General features: G+C 47.3%; 1 protein-coding gene across 4 annotated transcripts in view; it reads left to right on the top strand.

Annotated features, from left to right (window-relative positions):
* The window catches only part of MIER3 (MIER family member 3), a 465034-nt gene extending 447016 nt beyond the window's left edge, over positions 1–18018 (top strand). For all 4 annotated transcript variants that reach the window (XM_069627312.1, XM_069627309.1, XM_069627311.1 and 1 more), the window contains exon 14: positions 14220–18018. In XM_069627312.1, the coding sequence (XP_069483413.1) occupies positions 14220–14647 (428 nt within the window). In that variant the 3' untranslated portion in view covers positions 14648–18018. The remainder of the gene's footprint in view (positions 1–14219) is intronic.
* The last annotated feature ends 2970 nt before the right edge of the window (positions 18019–20988 follow it).

Here is a 20988-nt window from a genome sequence, read left to right as displayed (position 1 = left end):
CTTTCCTGCAATGCTAGCGGCACCACAGACTTCTACGCTTGGGCTCCAGGCCCGGTGTAGCCGGCTCCCCAGCTGACTCTTCGGGTGGCTCCGTACCAGCCTCCGGGCACTGTCAAAGTATCCCAGCCTCCGGTGTCAACTACTACTACTACGCCTCCTCCTCAGGATCCCCCAGATCCACAGGATACGGATGAGAAGGATGATCCGGACACGCCATCCTCAGCAAGGGCCTTCCACAACCGTCTTTCTGGGCTGGCAGAGTATCTGGGCCTGCCCCAGTCCAAGGTCGAGCAGGCGGCAGAGGGGGTCCTGGCGGAAGTCCTCACGTGACGCCCCTCTGCCAAAAAGGGGATTCCAATGCAAACCGATGTAGTCTCCCTGGCCAAGAAGGGTTGGCTCAAGGCCCATTCAGCCCAGCCAGTCAATCGACACCTGGACACCAAGTACAGGCAGATGGAGGGGGGATACGCTCTTACCCTCGGTTCATCCTCAGCCACACTACTCGGTGATCGCTGCAACATCACTGTACTCCAAGCCTGTTGTCCTCAGCCGCCTCCTCTGCGGCGCTACTAGGCAAGGAGAAGATCTTGGAGGCATACGGCAAGAAACTCTACTCGAACGCATCCTTGCATCTTCGTCAGGCCAACACAGGTGCCATGCTGGCTGCCGCCAACCTTCCGGAACTCCCTGCCCAGAGCCAATCATGCTTTAAGGCAGGGCTAGTTGAGGCTAAGCTGGTGGCGCATGATCCCATGGAATCCACTGTGGCCCATATTGACACCTCTGGCCGTGCCATCTGCATTGCTATGGACACGAGAAGGACAGCATGGCTCCGGACATCAAAATTCAACCCGATGTCCAGGAACGCATATTAGATCTACCGTTTGAGAGGAAGGATGGAGGGGGGCTGTTCCACTCCTCCACGGACGAAGAGCTGGACATAAAGAAAACCCGCTCACAAATGTCCAAGTTTTTATCCATCCTTCCCTAGACCACGCCCAAATCGTACACCCAATTTCAGCAGCGCTCCGAGAGGGGTCGTACGTATGGAGGGTTCCGAGGCTTCCAGGAACATAGATCCAGGCAGCCGGACAACTCGCCGGCGCAGAACCGGCGCAAGCAACAAAAAGGGGGAAGGGGGTTGGGAGTAAGGGCTTTTTCCAGTCCCCTTCCTCCGTGACAGCCTCCGAGGGGAAAGAAGGCATGACACACCCCTTCGGGTCCACATGTCTCCAGTGGGGGGCAGGCTTGCTCTCATGCACATTTCTGGCGCCAGAATTTCACGGAACCCTGGATCCTCTCCGTAGTATCCATGGGTTATCGCCTCCCTATCCCAGCTTCTCCTCGCTCCTGCCCCCCCACTCCCACAGGTTGGGACAGCAACTCTTCTGGTGGCGATGCTGTCGCTTGTAGAGAGCCAGGCAGTGGAGGAAGTCCCAGCCTCCCAGCGAGGCTTTGGCTTTTACTCCAGGATTTTCGCCATTCAGAAGAACAACCAGGCAGTCCTGAGTTGTGCTGGACCTTTCCACCCTCAATCTCTTCTTACCCATGCAAAAATTCAAGATGGTTAAGCCAGCTTTTATAGCGGAGACATTGAACAAGGGAGATTGGATGTGATCCCTGGACCTGAATGACGTGTACCTGGCCGTCCTGATTAGGCGGCCTCATCGTTCTTTCCTCCGGTTCAGGATCATGGGCTACCATTTTCAGTACAAGGTACTTCCTTTTGGCCTCAGCTTGGCCCTATGTGTCTTCACCAGACACATGAATGCAGTGGCGGCCCTCCTCGGAGCACAGGGCCTCCACATTTACCTATACCTCGACGACTGGCTCGTCAGGGCTACATCTCCGGAACCGGTTCACCACTCTTCCCATGCCCTTATGAACACACTGCACGATCTGGGCTTTTCGCTGCACTTTAAGAATTCGCCGCTGCAACCCACGCAGACTGACATTTTTGGGCTTCATCTGGGACAGTTGCTCCCAGAAGGTAGGACAAAATCTCGGCTATCAAGAGGGCGACCACCCACTTCCTCATCAGAGAAGTGACCTCAGCATGGTGTTACCAACATCTCCTGGGTCTAATGGCAGCGGTCCTATTAGCCGTCCCGCACATAAGACTAAGGTTGAGCAGGATTCAGCTGCACTTCGCGGCCTCGTGAAACCAGGAGCGGGGCTCTCAATCCAAGCTGATCAACGTTCCTCCATCTCTCCACCGGGACCTAACTTGGTGGTCAAAAGACTGCAAACTACGGCTGGGCAAGCCCTTCCGATCGGCCACTCCGCAGGCCACCATCACCACGGATTCTTCGCTCGAGGGCTGGGGAGCCACCCTGAGTGATCTCTCGGCCCACGGCACCTGGACTCGACGGGAGCAGGAATACCAAATCAATTGGCTACAGCTGAATGCTATCTGGCTGGCGCTCAGGGCCTTCCTACCACTTCTCAGGGGCAAGGTTGTCCTCATCCAGACAGACAACTCGGCCAGCATGTACTACGTCAACAAGCAGGGCGGCACCATATCTCCCCCCACCCCCATCCTCCCCTTCTCTGTGCAGACTGGCTATCAACATGTGGAAGTGGGCCTTGGAAAACGACATTTACCTCACGGCAGTCCACCTCCTGGGGGAAACAAACTTGGAAGCGGACAGGCTCAGCAGGCTGGGGGCCGACAATTACGAGTAGCAGCTAAACAACCTTGTTATTCAGGAGATCAAAAGGTGGGGTCACCCCCAGGTGGTTGTCTTTGCCACCTGGCACAACAAGAAGTGCCCCCCAGTTCACATCCTGGCAAGGTCAGGGCCTCGGCTTTCTGGGCGACGCATTTTACCTCCAGTGGACCGGCATGAAAGCCTACGCCTTTCCGCCCCTTATTCTCAGGGTAATTTGCAAAATCAAGGAGTCTCGCCAACTCCTCATTCTAATGGCTCGATGGTGGCCGGCCAGGCCATGGTTTTTCGGAGCTGCTCAATCTCTCGGAAGTGGCCCTGATTCACCTTCCGACGGGCCCTGCACATCTTGTGGCACAGCAGGGGGGGGCAGAGTCATCCACCCGGCGCCAGGAAAACTAGCTCTCTCAGTATGGTACCTGAACAGGAAATGCTTTGGCACCTCAGCCTCTCACAGGCCAATACAGGGTGCCAGTAGCAAGGCTACCAGGGCCCTGTACAAAAGCAAATGGACCAGATTCTGCCACTGGGCAGACTCAAATCGACCCCCCAACCCCTGGCGTGCACCTTGGACGATGTGATCTCCTTCTCGGCACACCTCGCCCACTCAGGCGTGCAGGTGGACACCTGCCGCACATACCTCGCAGCCATTGGGGCTTACAGGAACTCGGAGGAAGGTATCTTCTCCTCCAATCCTATCGTCAAACATCTGACTGGACTCGCAAGGCTCTACCCGCCCGTCAAGAGACCGCACCCGGTGTGGGACCTTAACATAGTCTTGGGCGCCCTGACGCACAAACCGTTCGAGCCAATGGCATTGTGGACATCAGGCTGGTCACCATCAAGATGGCTTTACTAGTTGGCCTCAGCTCGTAGAGTCAGCGAAATCCAGGCGCTGGTCGCCTCGGAACCATATACTACCTTTCACAAGTCGGTTCTGTCTGCTTTCCACTTGAACGAGAAATAGTCCTTCCTACATTTTTTCCCAATCTCAAGGACGAAGCAGATAGTGCTGCACTGCCTGGATGTCGGGATGTGTGTTGAAATTCTACTTGGACAGGATGAAGGGCTTCCGCAAATCGGACGCCCTGTTAGCCTGGTCTTGAGCCTCCGAAAGAGACAAACGGGCTTCTAGGGCTTCCATATCCCGCTGGCTGGTCTCTGCCATCAAAGAAGGGTATGAGAAACGGCATAAGCCGCTCCCAGCCAACATGCATGCCCACGCAGTCGGGGGCCAAGGTAACGGCCATTGCATTCCAGCGCCATGTCCCTTGTCAAGTCATAAGCAGGGCGGCCACGTGGGCCTCTCCCTCGGCTTTCTGCAAGCATTACTGTTAGAAGTACCTGGCAACAGTGGCGGCCCATCTACGTCTACAGGGGATGCACGTGTACCCGTACCTCGACAACTCATCCGGGTCAAGTCAAGGGAAGTAGCTGTCGAGCACACAGCAAAGACCGTGGACGGATCTGGGATTTTCCAGAAATTATCTGAAGTCCTACTTGACTCCATCGCTGAATGCTGTGCTTCTGGGAGCCAGGCACAGCAGTCTCCTGCCTGGTGTCGACCTCGGAAGAGGGTAGCGGCCATTTTGGGGAAGGTTCTATGGCTTTTGTCACTGAAGACCGTCACAGTGCGGACCTCAAGTCGCTGCTCGGCATAATGTTGTTGTGCCATCTACCTTATCCGGCTCTGCAGGTTACGGATTCAAGCTATTCAGGAGTATCTGGTTACAAGTGTCCGGAAGCTTTGCAGACGAGATGCTTCTCGACGAGGAGTTCCGTCGGGTGATAAGGTGGTGGGGGTGTTCACTCCAAGGTCACCCAGGGTTTCAAAATCCCCCATACCAGGAGACAGTCACCATGGATGCTTCCCTTGAATGCTGGGGAGCCCACAACGGATGTCGGCACGCCAGAGGCCTGTGGACTCTGGTTGCTGGAGGACAAGGATCTCGACATCCATATCCTGGAGCTGTGGGCAGTGTTTTGGGCCCTCAAGTAATTTCTTGCGTCCCTGAAAGGAAAAGTGGTGAGGATCTTCACAGACACCACTGCAATGTTCTGCCTCAGGAAGCAGGGGGGCACCCGATCACAGCGCTCTCCAGAGAGGCGCAGGAGTTGTGGCACTGGGCCATTGACCCCTAGATGTTCCTCATCCCCTTTCACCCGGCGGGAGTCAAGAACACCATTGCTGACTCCCTCAGCAGAGAGTTGCGCACCTGCCACGAGTAGGAGCCTTAGGCAGGATCAGATGGATCGCATCTACCTCAAGTGGGGCAGGACCCAGATGGAGCTTTTTGCAGCAGCGGCAACCTCCAAATGCCTCCGGTCAAGCTGCCAGTGGTAATGGACCTGCTCACCAGAGGAGGCACAATCCTGCATCACAAACCAGGATCGCTGAACCGGAGGGCTTGCCTCCTGCAGCCCTAGAGTTCAAAGATACAAATTGCCGGTGGACTGCAGAGAGGTCATTGCCAAGGCCCAAGCGTTGTTGTGCTACTGGCACAAGTGGTAGTGTGTTGCTATGTGGTGCCAGTCACAGAAGACCAACCCTCTGAGGGTCACAACCCTGCAGATTCTTCCATACGTGTTCTTGGCCAACGCGGGGATGGCGCATATGGCGGTTATCTCCCACTACATCTGATCGCAGTACAATCTTCCCTTTGGTCCCACTGTCTCATCAAGGAGTTCCTCAAAGGACTGTTTTGATTGTTCCCGCTGGTGAAGGCTCCTGCCCTGGCGTGGGAACTCAACGTGGTGCTGACGAGGCTCATGGAGTCCCCCCTTCGAGCCTGTGCATCAGGCCCCTCTTTCCTCATGGAAAACGGCTTTCCTTTTGCCTACCTCTGCCTAGAGGGTCGATGAGATCCAGGCCCTATCCTGCAAGCAGCCATATCTGACTTTTCACAAATGGAGGGTGGTGCTGCGGACACATCCCTCCTTCATGACAAAGGTTCAGTCGGAATTCCATCTCAACAAGCCCTTGGTGTTGCCCGTGATTTTTCCGAAACCTTTGCCGCCGGGTGAAAGGCCTTTGCACTTGCTGGACTTGTGCTCTGAAGTCCTATGAGGCACACACGAAAAGTTTTTGGAAGACGGCTCAGCCTTTTAGTGAACTTTGGTCATGTTACCCATGGGAAGGCCTTGTCCAAGGCTTCCATCTCAAGGTGGCTTTCCGGCTGCATCACGCACTGTCATCAGCGAGTAGACGGCTGTCGGAGCCCATTCCACCTGAGCGATCGCTGCAACGACTGCATTCCTGTCAGGTGTGCCCCTGCGGGACATCTGCAGTGCTGCTACGTGGAGGCCCATGCACACCTTCACGAGATTCTACTGCGTCCACAGGGATTCCAGAGAGGAGTGCATAGTCAGCCAAGCAGTGCTACGCAACCTGTTTGCTTGAAGGTGAGCCTGTTCTGGAAGTGGAAGTAAAAGTAATTGCTTCTGTTGAGTCTTGCCTCCTCCCGCGGTTGTGTAATTTTGTACTGCTATGTATTCTTTATTCATGAGCATGTGAATTCATGCCAGACCCCAGGCTGAAGGAACAAGTTACTTACCTGTAACTATTGTTCTCCAACATGGGTCTGGCATGGATTCACATGCAAACCCTCCCTCCTACCCCTCTGCGGCTCTTCTTGGTCATACTGCCACTTTACGTGCTTACGAAATCTGAAGATGGCTGCCGGAGGAGGGGCCTTGGGAGAGGGTAGTCATTGGCTGGAGGCAGTATGACCCAGAGTACAGCGATTGGTTTAGAGAAATACAGTTTGTAAGTGAAAGTGTAACTTTTGTCTTTTAGCGAAGATTCCTAGCCTGGCAGGGGACTATTCAGGAGCATGTGAATCCATGCCAGACCCATGCTGGAGAACAATAGTTACAGGTAAGTAGCTTGTTCCTCCTTCGCTGTTTGAATTGAATCCTACCTTGGGATTAATTTTACAGCTAATTACTGCTTTTTATAGAATGCTTTAAATATTGTGTATAAATAAATATTTATGTAAATGTTTAATTGGATGCTTGTGAGCTGTGCAATGAAACCAGTCAATACATTACCCCTCGTAAAATAAGCCTGGCTGCTCAGGGGGGTGTGGCTAGTGGGCAATGGAGTAGGACGTGTCTTCCGAGCTGCTCCCGACGATCTGATATGATCCTGCGTGAAAATAAGCTAATAAAGGCATGTTTGTGCTCAAAATGATAATATTGGATGTGTAAAGGCGAGGGGTAGGTTTGATGCAGAGCTGAGTCCTCAATGACTGCAGAAAGATTGGCAAGATCAACTGAAAGTTTGTGGCTGCGGTGCGACACCCCAGACAAAATGGCCGGCGTGCTAAAACAAAGGAGGACGAGGTAGGCCCAACGGCAGACAGAGGTTCACAAGGAGAGAGCAGTGGGTGGAAAGTGAAGCAGGAAGCAACTGCGGCTAAGAGAACTGCACTGGCGCTATAGAATGGGTTCGCTGGGAGCGTTCCGCAACACAGTGCACGAGCAGTTCATGGCGCGAGTGAGCTGCAACGGATTGCCTAAGAGAGAGAGAGAGGTGTAGCCCTCAAGAAGTGGACTGGGATAAGGCACAAGAGACGCACAGGTTTGGCGGTGCCACAGCGTGCTATAACCACGAAGATGGAGGAACGGGGAAGCCGGGCCTGCACGTTACAGAAAAGCTGGGCCTCGGCACAAAGTCAGGATTGCACAATGTTTGTGAGAGGAGGCAAGACCAAGAGTAAGCAACCCACTATGGACATCTTTGCCAAGCCACAACAGACTCCGACCACCCCGGTACAGGGTGCAGAAGCCACGCCTGCAGAGATCTCCCCGACAAAAGAGCATCATTTGATTCGAACAGCCATTACGGAGTTGAAGGCCTCCTGGGGTACAGCGATGGCAGACTTAAGAAATGCTTTGGAAACCAAAATAGATGCGGTTGGGCTAAAAGTCAACCTGTTGCGACAAGATGTAAGAGTGCTTGCTGAAAGAACAAGCGGCCTAGAAAGTACAGTGAAAACCAATACGGAAACCAGCACAAGTAACACAAAGGAAGTCCACATTCTGAAGCAACAGGTCGCCAACATGGAGAACCGTGTGGAGGAGGCGGAAGGGAGAGCGAGACGGAGCAATATTCGGGTGGTCGGCCTACCGGAGGGAGAGTAAGGCCAGGACCTCACGGACTACGTGGGAAATTTGATCCTGCAAGAAATGGGGGCTGACAAACTTTCCCAAGGATTTGCCCTAATGAGGAAACCACGACCTGGAGCCCCCCCTCGGGCGATAATAGCAAAGGTCTTGAACTACAAAGATAGGAGAAGATCCTGGAGTACTTTCGCAAAGGTGGAACGATCAAAGGGGCATCTGCAACCATTACGGCATACCCTGACTACACCATGTTGGTACAGAGACAGCGTTATAACTATGTGGCGATCATAAGGAGAATGCGTATGGCCGGAATCAAGTACATGCTTTTGTATCCTGCATAGCTCAAGGTCCTGCACAAGAGTAAGGCGCACTTTTTTGGTACCCCGGAAGACGCAGCAGCATGGCTGGATATGCAGGGTTATCCGGAACAAGGCGAGCAGAAATACCACGAGGATCATAAGTGAGGGGGTCATATTATGTAGAATGCAAGGATGGAGAAGGAGGGGGACCTGGTGAAAAATGAAGGGATTGTTGCATGGGTAACAAGGGCGGGGTGAGGACAGGTAACATTGAAAACTGCAATAAGACATTTGGGCTTGTTGGACTAGAATATTAAATGTAAATTGGGCAGAATTAAGCGTGCTTATATGGAAGCAAATGGGAGTGGCAAGATGGAGAAGACCTACCCCCAAGAGTTAGAATAGTAGGGCCGCCATTAGGGCGATCTCACCGTGCTGAGCCGTGAGTAAAGGCAATTGCCAGAAAAGGGCTAGATGCAGGAGTGCCTGAGATCCAGGGATGGAGCTGGGTGACAGTTGGGTAGGGTGTTGGAGCGGGAGGAAATGGAGGAGTGAGTTGGGGCAGGGAAGGGAGGTGGGAGGGAGGGAGGGAGAGAGGGAGGGAGGGAGGGAGGGAGATGGAGAAGTTTGCGGTATTTGTTGTTTGGGGCAGTTCATGTTGGGAGACGAGCCTGCATGAAATGGGAATGTATTTGGTCATGGACTGCACTTGGGGGGGTGGGGGGGAGAAGAGGGACCGTGATATGCCATGGGGATCTTAAAATAATTACCTGGAACGTCAGAGGGCTCAATAGTTAGCTAAAGAGGAATACGGTCATGCTATACCTACGCAGACAGAAAGTAGACATAGCCCTGCTGCAGGAGACCCATTTTACACAAGACAAGATGGAGATGATCCAGAAAAAATGGAAGAGGGCTGTGGCAGGAGCATCATATTCGGCATATGCCAGGTGGGTGATCATTTGGGTTGCGCCACATGTCCCTTTCCAACTGTTACATTCCGCGGTGGAGGCAGAGGGGAGGATGGTCATGATGAGAGGGCTGGTGGAAAACAGGGAGATGAGCATTATAAACATGTACGCCCCGAATGAAAACACAGCGGCATATTTCAGAACCATATGCAACAAACTTAGTACGTGCTTGGGAGGGGCGGTGATCTGGGGAGGAGACTTCAACTGTGTGTTAAACCCTATGGTAGATGGGTCAGATGGAAAAACGGACAGACCCACCCCAGCCTCCAAAGCGCTGCATACGCTGTTAGATGATTTCGGGTTTGTGGATGTATGGAGGGCACATAACCCCCAGGAGAGGCAGTATTCGCACTACTCAGCTCCACAAAATTTGCACACTAGATTGGATTATATGTTTGCCACGCAAGATTTAATGACTGAGATAACGGAAACGGATTATAAAGCGAGGGTCCTCTCAGACCACTCGCCACTAATCCTGAGATGGCAATACCAACCCCCGAGGGCAAAGATCCCGACATGGCGCCTCGGAGCAGAGGCGCTGAAAGACACCATCTTCCAGGAGGATATGATGGAGGAAATAAACTATTTTGAGATAAACACTGGCAGCGTAGAGACAGCAGGTATGCTTTGGGAGGCCTTTAAAGTGGTGATGAGGGGGGTGGCTATAGGTAAGTCCAAAGGGCTACAAGGAGGGATCCAGGCTGAACTGCAAGATACAGAGAGGGAACTAGAAATGGCACTAAGGGAAGGAGGTAACACCAAGAAAGATAATGAAAGAATACTTAAGCTGCAGCAGAATTGTGCAGGGCACTGGGAGAGAGTGTGCAATCTTAACTATAAGAAGTATACAGAGAGACAGCATGCGGGGGGGAGGGAATAAACCAGGGAGGGTCCTGGCATGGCTATATAAAAGTGAAACCCCCAGGCCCACAATCGGGACAATAACGAGGGAGGATGGGAGCTTGGTTAACTCCCTGTTGGGTGTCCACTAAGAATTTGTGGAGTATTATAGACTCCTGTATGGAGATGACAGTGACTGCACTGGAAGATATAGGACTGCCGCAGATTGGTGCCGAAGAGTGGGAGGAGCTGGGTGCCCCGATTACCTTAGAGGAGTTGGAAGAAGTTGACAGTTGCCTACTAGTAAGACCCCAGGAACTGACGGACTCCCAAGCGAATTTTATAAAACATATAAGGATGAAGTGATTCCTCCGCTTTTAGAAATGTTGAATGAAGTGTATGAAGTGGGTAGGCTGCCAGAGTCCTTTAGAGAAGCGACAGTTATACCACTGCCCAAACCTAATAAGCCTGGTCATAACTGTGGATCATGCAGACCCCTGTCAATGCTTAACCAAGGTAAGTCATTCAGATTTCCCAAAGATTGAAATACCTTCTCTTGGATAAACTACTGTTTCCAAGAGCAGTGAAGTAAAATTGACTTTACTTACATTTGTAACTTTCTAGACCCAGCATACACTATCTTATAACAGGGTGCAGGAGGGGTTACTTAGTATCCCCTTTGTCTAGTTTCTCATGTAACAATTTTGTTACCCTTTCCTCAATGAATGGCTGGTGGCAATGGTTTACTTTTAACTACTGTGATGTGCATTTACCGCGGGCTACGTTTGCAGTTGCAGTAAAGCACCCAAATGGCCCCGGTCTTCTTTTTTTGCCATTTCTCTGTGGAAAGGTCCTCCTTGAAATGTGCTCTGCGCGCCAGACCAGGTTTGGTCCCTTCATTCATTTTTTCTTTAGCGGGATTCAGGAGTGAAGCCAGCCTCTGGCTCCAGGGTGTCTGGCGAGGGCAGGAAAAGAGGGAGGTGCCCAAAACTTCCTGTTCTTAGTCTGCTTGGAGACAAGCATAAACTCTTGGCCGGCTGGGTGACTGACAGCTAGGCTGGAATGAATGGGAGAAATCTGCATAAAAATCAAGGCTTGTTTGCTTGGAAGGCAGAGTCGACCACTGGACGAAGAACTACTTGAAGAGGACTCCTGCTGCAACTCCTGGACCATTAGTTTGCCAGGTGAAGCCCTGTTGCTGTGCAGAAACTCTGTTTCGAGTAGAGAAGCCCTTCAAGGACTTCTCCCTTTTTGAGTTTGTGGGACCAATCAACTCCAAAGTAAGCCACCTGGACATCCTCTCGAAGCTGGTTGAATTTCCACTGCAGTTGCTGCTGGTACCGAATAGCCAGGGAGAGGAACACCAGATTGTGTGTTGGTTTTAAGCTGGCCAAGAGCTCCAGGAAGATCCTCCGGACTCACAGGAAGCAGGACCGACCGAGCCTGAGCTCCCTCAACAGAGTGTGGGGGGACCCCAGATGCTAGAAAAGCCCATCTCGACAGCCAGGAAACCGCAGTGTTGCTATTTGCGGTAGAAGTAAGGAGCTGAAACCCTGAAGTGCCACTTGCTTGAATATTGCCGGTTGTGGACAGTCCCACTGCATTGCAGGAGTCCCCAGAAGTCCTCCCTCTTGTCCGCACGACTGAGGCACAAGAACACCAGGATCTGTAGAGCTGCACAGGAACAGAAGCACCTGCTGCACCTTTCTTCAGTCTAAAGGTACTGTACAGTCTGAGAGAACTTGCCTCTTGTTGTGCCACCTTGCTTGATCTCAGTTGAGACTTGTCTCGGTTGCTCTGGTAGAGTTGCTTGCATCTTCTACTACCCACAGGCCGAACAGCTTGTGATCCTACATTTGATTCTACTTCTGCTACAAAGATTTCTAAAACATTGTTACTCACCTGCAAGAAGTGCTTCAGTTCACCTTGACTTTTGCTAATTTAACATTGGCTGGCCTGGCTCCCTGAATGACTCTTCTCTCCTCATGTGTTTTGCCTTCCTTCCAGGGAAGGGTTAACTAACTTTGCATTGGGGGGGGGGGGCGGGGTGGACAGTTATTGAAAGTACTTACCTGGTTAAGAATAATTGTGTGAATACTTGTCTTATTCTGAAACCTCTTTTCTTTGACACTCCTCTCGTATATTCTAAATGTGACCGTGATCTATTAATGTCCACAACACCCTAGCTATTGAAGTCACTTGTGAGCCATCCCAAGTGGATATTTGCTGATTTAGAAAACTTAAGTGTGTATTTTTGTAGTGTATTTGTGTGTTGCTTTATATTGCTCCCTTCTGAAGGCTTAATCTAACTGACAAATTAATTGTTTAATCAAGAAGCCTTGTGTGTAAGAGTTTATTTGAATACTCGACCACACTAACAACCTGTGTAGTACAGACTTGTGCCAAAGGTTGGGTTCCTATTGCCAGGAGGTCAGGGTGGTTGTAGTGCACCCAAAGGGAACTGCATATAATCTTGCCTAACAGTGTGTCTGAATGGTATGCCTGAGCTGTGTCACCAGTGGTCCTGGTTGGATCACTGCTGGGGGGGGGGGGTGTGCGAGCCAGATCTTTGATTGGCTAGTGTGGGAGTTCTGACTCTTGCCTGCTTTTTGGATAATAGGACTGCTGCACCCATTCTAGAGGGCTCCTGGAAGAAACCTGAAGTGCAAGACGTCTAAAGAGACTGTGGACTCATTGGAGAAAGGCTTGGTGACCAACATCTGCTGCTGGCCTGAAAGAGCCGTGTCTTGAAGGTGATCATCAGCAGTCCTGTGATACAGCTGCAACACTTGCAGTCGAGGGAGCATCCGTTCTGGACATCGGCTCGGGAGTCATGCGAAGAAGTAGCCCTCAGAAGTGCACCCTGGATCACCCAGTGGCTACCCAGTTCAGAGTTTGGGCTACCCTTTTGCAAATGTTGCAGTTCCACATTGACCTGCAACTTAGGGGATCGACAGCTTGTGCTACAGGACTCATCTCTGCCAAATATCGTGGTTCAAGCATCAAGGGGACCCAAGATGGGAGGAAAAGTCCAACCGAGGCTAGTGTGTACCCCTGAATCGCTGGCCGTCATCCATAACTGTTTTCCTGCATCCAATCCTGTGCTGAGGGGGGCCCTGTATTGAATTTTTCTGCATTCTCCAACCTGAAGATCTTTCACAAGCATTTGGGCATCAGGGACCGTAGCTGAAGGCGGGAAAAGCGACCTTGGACCCTGGTCAGATCTGCAAAGTTTTAAGAAGCATCGGAGTAGGAGGGGATAGTTGTGACAGAACTTACCTGAACCCCCTAACTCCCTCCTAAAAGTTACCAAACTTTTACGACAGTCTGGCTTCTACATTGCTTGCTCGTGCAAGCACTCCAAAAGTTGGGGACACTTGTTAGTTAGAATAACTTGTCCTCTACCACTTGAAACTCTTCATTGAAAACCCTTAACCAGCTCAGCACCTCTTGAGACTTGGCGTACACCACTCGTCCACCTACCTTGAACTGGTTTGGCTACAGCTCCCAGTTGTCCCTGTCACTCAACTATGTTGGCCTTCTATACATCTGACCCCAGAAATTGACTTCTGCCCTAATTTAGGCCTTATGTGGTCGAGTACATATCCCAAGGGATTCTAATCCCACCTCTTATAGGCAAAAGCCCAAAGGGGTGGCTGCTCTTTACCTTGCATGATGCTCCTCTTTACCTTGCATGAGTTTGTTGGTCTCTAGGTGGCCTATCGTACAATTGAGTTGGAGGGAGATCTATGCAGTGAAATGAAGGTGATGGCTGGCAGTAATTTGGAAGTACATCCCATTTATAGTATCCACATACATTGGGGGGGTTAAACATTACAGAAGCAGTTTTGCTGTCACCACGAGATTGTGGCAGTATCTGTCAAACAAAGAGAGCGTTCTCCAAACCATGTGATTTTGTAGCTTTCATGCAGATGACTTCCCTCTGACAGTTGGATTATTTTTAAGTATCAATTTTTATGCTTTCTTATTTAAAAAAAGAAAGATCTAACCCCTCCACCGCCCTCCCCCCAAGATCTTACTAAAATATATACATTTGTTTTATGTTTAAGCCCTAACTGCTCACTTCCAGTTTTGAGGTGACCTCTTTTCTGGCACCTCAATTTTAGTTTTCCAATGTTATCATCTGCTAACAACTGTGGTATGTTTTTGGAAAATAGTGCTGATTAAAGAATATACTTCAGAGTTGCTAGGTTAGGCTGTTCTAATGCTCTACTCCAAGTAATCCTGTAAGAGTGTATGAAGTATGTTGATTTGTTTTGTGCATCCTAATCACATGTTTGTTTCTATTTTAGCATTGACCAACAATGGGTCAACTGCTGTGAACTGCTTGACGGATGGCTTTCCCCCATTGGAGAATTTACCCAGAGTACCAGTCAATCATGTGCCTGTTGTAACCGAAGACTTGATGAACTTGCCTACGAATGGCGAAAATGAATGTTATAATTTATTTGATGCTGGGTTTTATCACTCTGAGCTCAATTCTATGAACATATGCAGTGAGGAGACCGAAAGACCTTCAAAGAGATTAAAAATGGGAATCGCTGTCCCTGAATCCTTCCTGAATGATGTGTCTGTTAAGAACCTGGATATGGGCTTCGAAAATCACACCCATCATATCTCCAGTGCCAAAATGGCGGTGTCTGTAGCGGACTTCAGTTTACCTACAAGTGAAACGAATAGTTTTATGAACTCCCATAAGCTACATCACACAGCTCTTTAATCTTGGTTAAACCCACCACAAACTGTACAAACCATGGTTTTGTAGGTGTAGTATATTTGATTTGGTTTTCCTAGTCTTTCACTGGAAGATGAACATTTTACACTATGACATCAGTGATGTCTTTGTATGTACAGAACTATATCTTGATTTTATCAAGAATTATTTTATTTTAGTCCATGGACATGACTAGCTTACTATGTTCAGTGGGGAACCTTGGTACCGCTTTATGCTCTGCTTCATTATTTTTGGATCAAGCACATCAACATCGGATCACTATTTCCTACCCAGCACAGAGGTTTCCGAAGTTGGTGGATTGGCTTCCTCTTATCCAAGCGCTTCTTCCCAAATGGGTGTGTTAGAGCACGTGTTTATAGGTACCAGGCCTGAGACTATTAGTCAAATGTAGCATTTTTTATGAAGGCAAGATTGGAGTGTGCATTAATTTAAACTGCATTAACCTGTAAGGATATTGTTGTTTTTAGTACGTTTTATGGGTCCCTTGCTTGGCATACTAAAGCACTTCAGTTTACAAGACTACAAGCTCAACTTTGCAGAAGCCTACACAAGGGAGTTGATATGCAACATTACAGTATGAAAATACTGTGTTCTGAAATTGTTTGAAGATTGCTGGCCATTGCTACTACTGCCTCAAGGCATTTTTCACAGCATGATTATTGATGCTATTATTAATTTATTTTGACTAGACTTAGTACACAGCTTTGATGATTGTAACATGCTGTTTTACACGTTTTTTTTCTTCTAGTCGCACGTTTTCAAAGATGTATAGCCATGGCATTATCCAGAATGGTCCACATTCAAAAAACGTGTAATTTAAAGCCCATTAGATGTGTATGAGAGGCGATATTCTAATTTTGCATTGTAGCAACTGATTTAAATATTTCTCCCTCTGCATCATGCAGGTAATTGTCCTGCTTTGAAATGCAGTGTTCATCAGTTATATAAAATTATTGCATTTCATCCTTCTGTTTTTTTTTAAACATTTCATTCCAGTGTTTGAAGTAGAATTTAGTGTTTTGTGATGTCAGCTTGGTTTATGGATTGCATTTAATTTGTGTAAGATGCCAACAAAAAGTTTGTTTAAAAAGTTTTACCAGTTTAAAAATACTTTTCATGTATAAATGTAGCGTTTTCAACTAGCAACTTCTGGCTTGCTAATTTATGCCATTAACTTGCAAAACTGCTAGCAGGGTCTAGCAGAAGAGGGGTGTGTGGAGGGAAAGTTGACTGCTTTCAATGTTGTCAGCATGCAATTATCTGATGAAGCATTTTTAGAACTTGGAATTTAAGTATCTTAAATACCTACCATGGCATTTTATTTTGTTAGCATTTCAAACTAAAATATTGTTGCCAGAAGCCAATGTCGGCACTGCCTAGATACACAATAGTTCACATTTCTTGCCATATAACTGTGGAATGGTTCCCCAGACCATGTCTACATTACAAGAAACTATTTTTAAATCGGATATGCTTTCCACTAGCTTGGGTAATATCACTTGCTCATATGGTTGACTTTTGTGGTTGTGTAATGTTGAACTATTCACAGCCTGCATGTATTGAATAATTGGGGCATAGTGATCCAGAATTTGAAGGGGAGTGCATTTATTCTCCATACTGTGAACTGCATTGATATCACTTTGGGATGGAAGAGTGTTCCTTTAGTAAAGATTTTAAGAGGTTTACACAGTGAACGAAAGTAGTTTTGTTAATATGGTGGAGTGTCATTTATGTTATCTGAATTGTATTATTAGGTAAGGAAAATGTTTCAACATGTGGTCAACCTCTTACTATTGTGTTTCAAGTTGACATTTGTAGCTGAAGTTTTTCTAATTGTCTTCATTTCCATTTGTGAAATATGGCCATCTTTTTGTTTTGCTTTTTGTATGTTTAACTAAGTTTACAGTGAAAGAATAATTACACAAAGGATGACTGAATGCTTATACAAGTTGCACATAAGTGAACATATCCATCCTCCATAGCTGTTGCAGTAATATATTCAGCCAATCTATCTATGCATTGCTGGGATCTCAATATAGATGGAGACTATTTAGTTTCTAGTCTAAAGTTCTGATTGTCAGCAAGTTGTACAGACACTTTATTAATTATTTGACCAAAACTTCAGAAAATGGTTGAGAAAGCAAATTCAAGCTAGCAACTTGGGTCTAATCTATTCTTAAATTTGCAGAGCTAGCAATCTGATGCAGTTTACTTGTAATTCTTTGAGGCAATAATTTGTAAATGTATGTAAATATGCATATCTTTCTATATCTCTATTTCAGTATTGTTTTCAGATTATTCTGCTGTGTACAGTAATTTTTTGTGCATGCCTAATGTGGCTCGCAGTATACCACTGATGTCTCCTATGTAAAATAGCTATTTATTAATTTTATTTTTCTTTAATGCTGGACTTGCTGTTTTCTGTTCAAATTTGCTAGTTTAAAAACACTTGCATTCTAGGATTAGTTGAAGATAATTGCGGATGTGAAGAATCTATTTTGCCTTCTAATTCTAACATGTTAAAGCACAATTCATATGGGAAACTGTTGAATTATTTGTCTTTTAAAGCATATTTTCATGTAAACAAACCAAAAATCCATGATGCGTTATTGCAGTTTTGGTAGATGTTTTTGGTTGCTGGTTATTTACAGGGAATGTGAAGAGGCTATTCATTAGATGTAGAACTGGTGCTGCCAGTATAGTCGTACGTTTGTCATGCTTTAGTTATGCATATTGGTTTTGTAAGGCCCATCCAACGTGCTCGCTCAGCTGATTTTACTTGAAGGATGTACAATATTGCTGAAGATTGTCTGTACAATTAGGTCATTGAATTGTGCAATTGCTTCCTCTAGTTGCTTAATGTATCTGTGAATCAATAATTGTGTGCATTTTTAGTTGGGGGTGGGGGAACATATTTAATTTAACCGAAGTCTCTGGTTTTCTGCCTCTCACGTAAGGAAACAGTTGATTTGAGAAAAAAGGACAATAACCAAACACAAACTAACAAACCTTGATCAAGTTTCATAATATTTTCCAGACTGTCTGCTAAGATTGTGTTTTTACTTAATTGCTGCAATCAATACCACTTATATTGTTAAAATATAATTGTTCCTCATAAGAGCACCTGTGATGATCCTTTTCCCCATCTAAAATTAAGTTCCCTGTGGATACCCTGACATGAACTAGTGACAATCAGAACAACCTTTAATATCCGATATGTTCAGAAGGACCTCTGTTGCATTGATTTTAATATTTGTACATAAACACTGATTTTTTTTTTTAACATTCTTTTGTATTTTTGTTGTATTTTAATACCTGTTGTACAGTTCCAGAAATAAATATCTGGAAAATGAAAACGTTTCTTGTATCTGTTGCCACATCAGTAATGGCAATTTGAAAGCCTTGTTTCAGGGGTTCAACAGGAACCCCAAGTTATCTTGTATAGAAGTTCCATAGAAAGAAAATTGTAACCTTGTATTTTTAATACACCGATTAACTATGGTGTATTCTAATCAATGATTGTACTTGAAAGTATTACCTGTCATCTAATACATGTTGTGCAGCTTGGGTACCACTGTTTGTGTACCAGCTGTCAGGTTGCAGGACCCCTTTGATGTCACTTAGAACACTTATAAATCTCTCAAGACTACGGTGCGGCTGGAATTTAAGGGTTAACAGTCCTGCCATTAAGTTTCCAGATGGCTTCAGACTGTGATTTGGCGGGACACATCAACCAGAAATCCCACTTGCCAATGATCCTGGAATAATGTGATCTGTGGCAAGTACACCTTGTTTAGATAGTTTTGCTGAAGTCCAACTAAGGGCTTAGTAAAACCATACAAATTGGAGTACAAAACTCCACGCTTAGTATAACGCTGTACCACCTAAGTATGTGGTAGCATAGACGGAGAAGCCAGGCTTATCTTGGGAGGTATAGTGGGCTATAGCTTGGTACAAATTGTAGCATACGTATGGTCCAAAGAAACACTGAAAAACTATTGTAAAAATAAATGGTTTATTTAAATACAAGTAGGCCAAGATGACTCTTGGGTAAATAAGTACTATCATGTTATGTATAAACTCGATTAGAAAAACCAACTCAATATTTAAGGGATAGAACCAAAAGTATAAACCTATTACGAATACAATAGGTAGTCATGCTAAGTCAAACCTATTACAAATTCATAATGCAGTCAGCTATTCATGGGGAGTCAAACTAGGTGGTATATACTTTTTGAAAATGGACAGCATTTCAAGGGTAGTAGAGATTATCAGTCATGCAGTGACACTCTTATGAAATCATGTAAACCAACATTGGTACAAGTATTCCTTTTAATCCTACTTTTTAGGACTCAGTTCAGAGTTAGTAAATCAACTCCTGTACTTTCTGGAGGGGCCTTAAGCTACTCAAGGACCAGTATTAACACACAAACTATTTTAGAATGCACTAAGCAAACCGGGGACAGTAAAACCATATTGCACGTTTTTTTTAACAAAGCAGTAGTTGAAGGTAAGTAATGGACCCTGTGACGATTTTGGAAATGCTCTAATCCTGTTCAGGGGAGGTTCAACCCAGTGTTACAAGTATACTTTTCTGACTAGTGGAACACACGTTCACATTCATGGAACAGTATGAACCTGTAACATTTAGGATAACCTTCAGTGCTACTTGGTGAGTAAGACCTAATGTTGTAATAAACTATTACATTTGCTTTTTAGATCAGTGGAAGACAGACTAAGGTAAGCAATAACTAACTTATTTTAGGATGGCACAAGGCAGGCTTAAGGTTAATTGAACCACAATACTCTTTTCAGAATGGCACACTCCTATTTAAGGTAAGACTGACCTGAAGCAGACTTATTCTAAACAGGCTACGTAGCAAGTTAGGGGAAGCAAGAGCCAGTTGGGCAATTTACATTCCCTAATACAAGTAGTAAAGTGAAGCCAACAGCATTACTTTTGGGAAGTGGAGGAACCAATTCACAGGTGAGTAAAATGATATATATATATATATATATATATATATATTTCTGAGGCTTGTGGAATCTGCTTAGATCACATGCTGTGCATAGGCCGACATCTAGTGGAAGCTGTGGAGTATTAGTTTGTTTTTCGAAACTCGAAAATGGGCATCGACACAGGGCGTGCCAGTAATACTATCCCTAGTGTGACGTCCACTGTACCCAAGATCCCTCACGCGTCTAGGATCCTCAGATTGTTTTTTTCCGCCATACTGGTCGGAAGCATTTTGCGGAGTCCCCTGGCCTTAGCCGTAATTTTGCTAAAATTTAAAATAATCTATTGACATCCTTCCCCACCCCAACGTCGAACTTCGACACTCGACGCCAGCTGGAGAAGAAATCGACCGTCGGCTGCTGCATGACGGATTTGGGCCTCGGAAGGCCGTTGGCCTCGGCCCGGGCCTGGTAGGCCGCTGGCCTCGGCCCTGCAAGTAGGGAGAGTGGGGGGTGGTACATACTCTACACTCTTGTTATATAGGTACACCTTATACATTTCCTACACTTAACAGCCCGCTGCCTCAAGGTGTGTATGGAGGGTACCCCTTTTCGATTCTGCCCCAAGTGCAATCGCAAATACCCTTGGGTCGACAGGCACGTCACATGCAATCTCTGCTTGCCGAGGGACAACCCCGAAGCGAACTGCAGCGCGTGTAGTAGTTTTAAACCTAAGACACTTAAGGGCCGTTCGACGAAGCGTTGGGCCCACCACGCCAGGCAGGCGACCATGGCAGCGGAGGGTGCCTTCAGCGATGGCAGCAACGCCGTACTTTCGGACAGCGAGGGCATCACGGCGTCGAAAGACAGCCGAGCGCAGGTCCCCGACCTCGGAAGGTCGTCCGGCAGGGCGGCTATGGGGAAGACCCCCGGCGACACAAGCGCTTCACATACTACACACACTAAACACACTAAGTCCAACCGAGACTCGACGACGTCGAGTTCTCGGAAAGAGGCACAGACAGAACGGTCCGATTCGGTGTCCTCTGGGCGCTCTCGATCAAGATCGCCGCATGACTCCAGGCAATCATCCACTCTTGCCAAGAGTGCCTCGCTCCCTAAGCTAACAGACAGACAAGCCCAGGTTTGCTGATAGGTTCACAACCAGCAAAGCTACTCAAGATAAATCCCATAGACTTGCTGAGAGACATTCCCAGTTCCAAAAAATGGTCCAGTGAAGACATAGATAGGGTCATGTCAAGAATGTCTTCTTTGGCTGATTTTTATGATAAAAATCCAGAACATTTCCTCTCGTATGATCCACAAGGGGCCACACCCTCAGGCTATACTGATCCTATCCCCCCCACCCC

This window comes from Ambystoma mexicanum, chromosome 6p (genome assembly GCF_040938575.1).
Source record: "Ambystoma mexicanum isolate Mex_15411 chromosome 6p, UKY_AmexF1_1, whole genome shotgun sequence".
NCBI lineage: Eukaryota > Metazoa > Chordata > Amphibia > Caudata > Ambystomatidae > Ambystoma > Ambystoma mexicanum.
The sequence above is the reverse complement of the archived record's forward strand: the minus strand, read 5'-3'. Positions and strand labels throughout refer to the sequence as shown.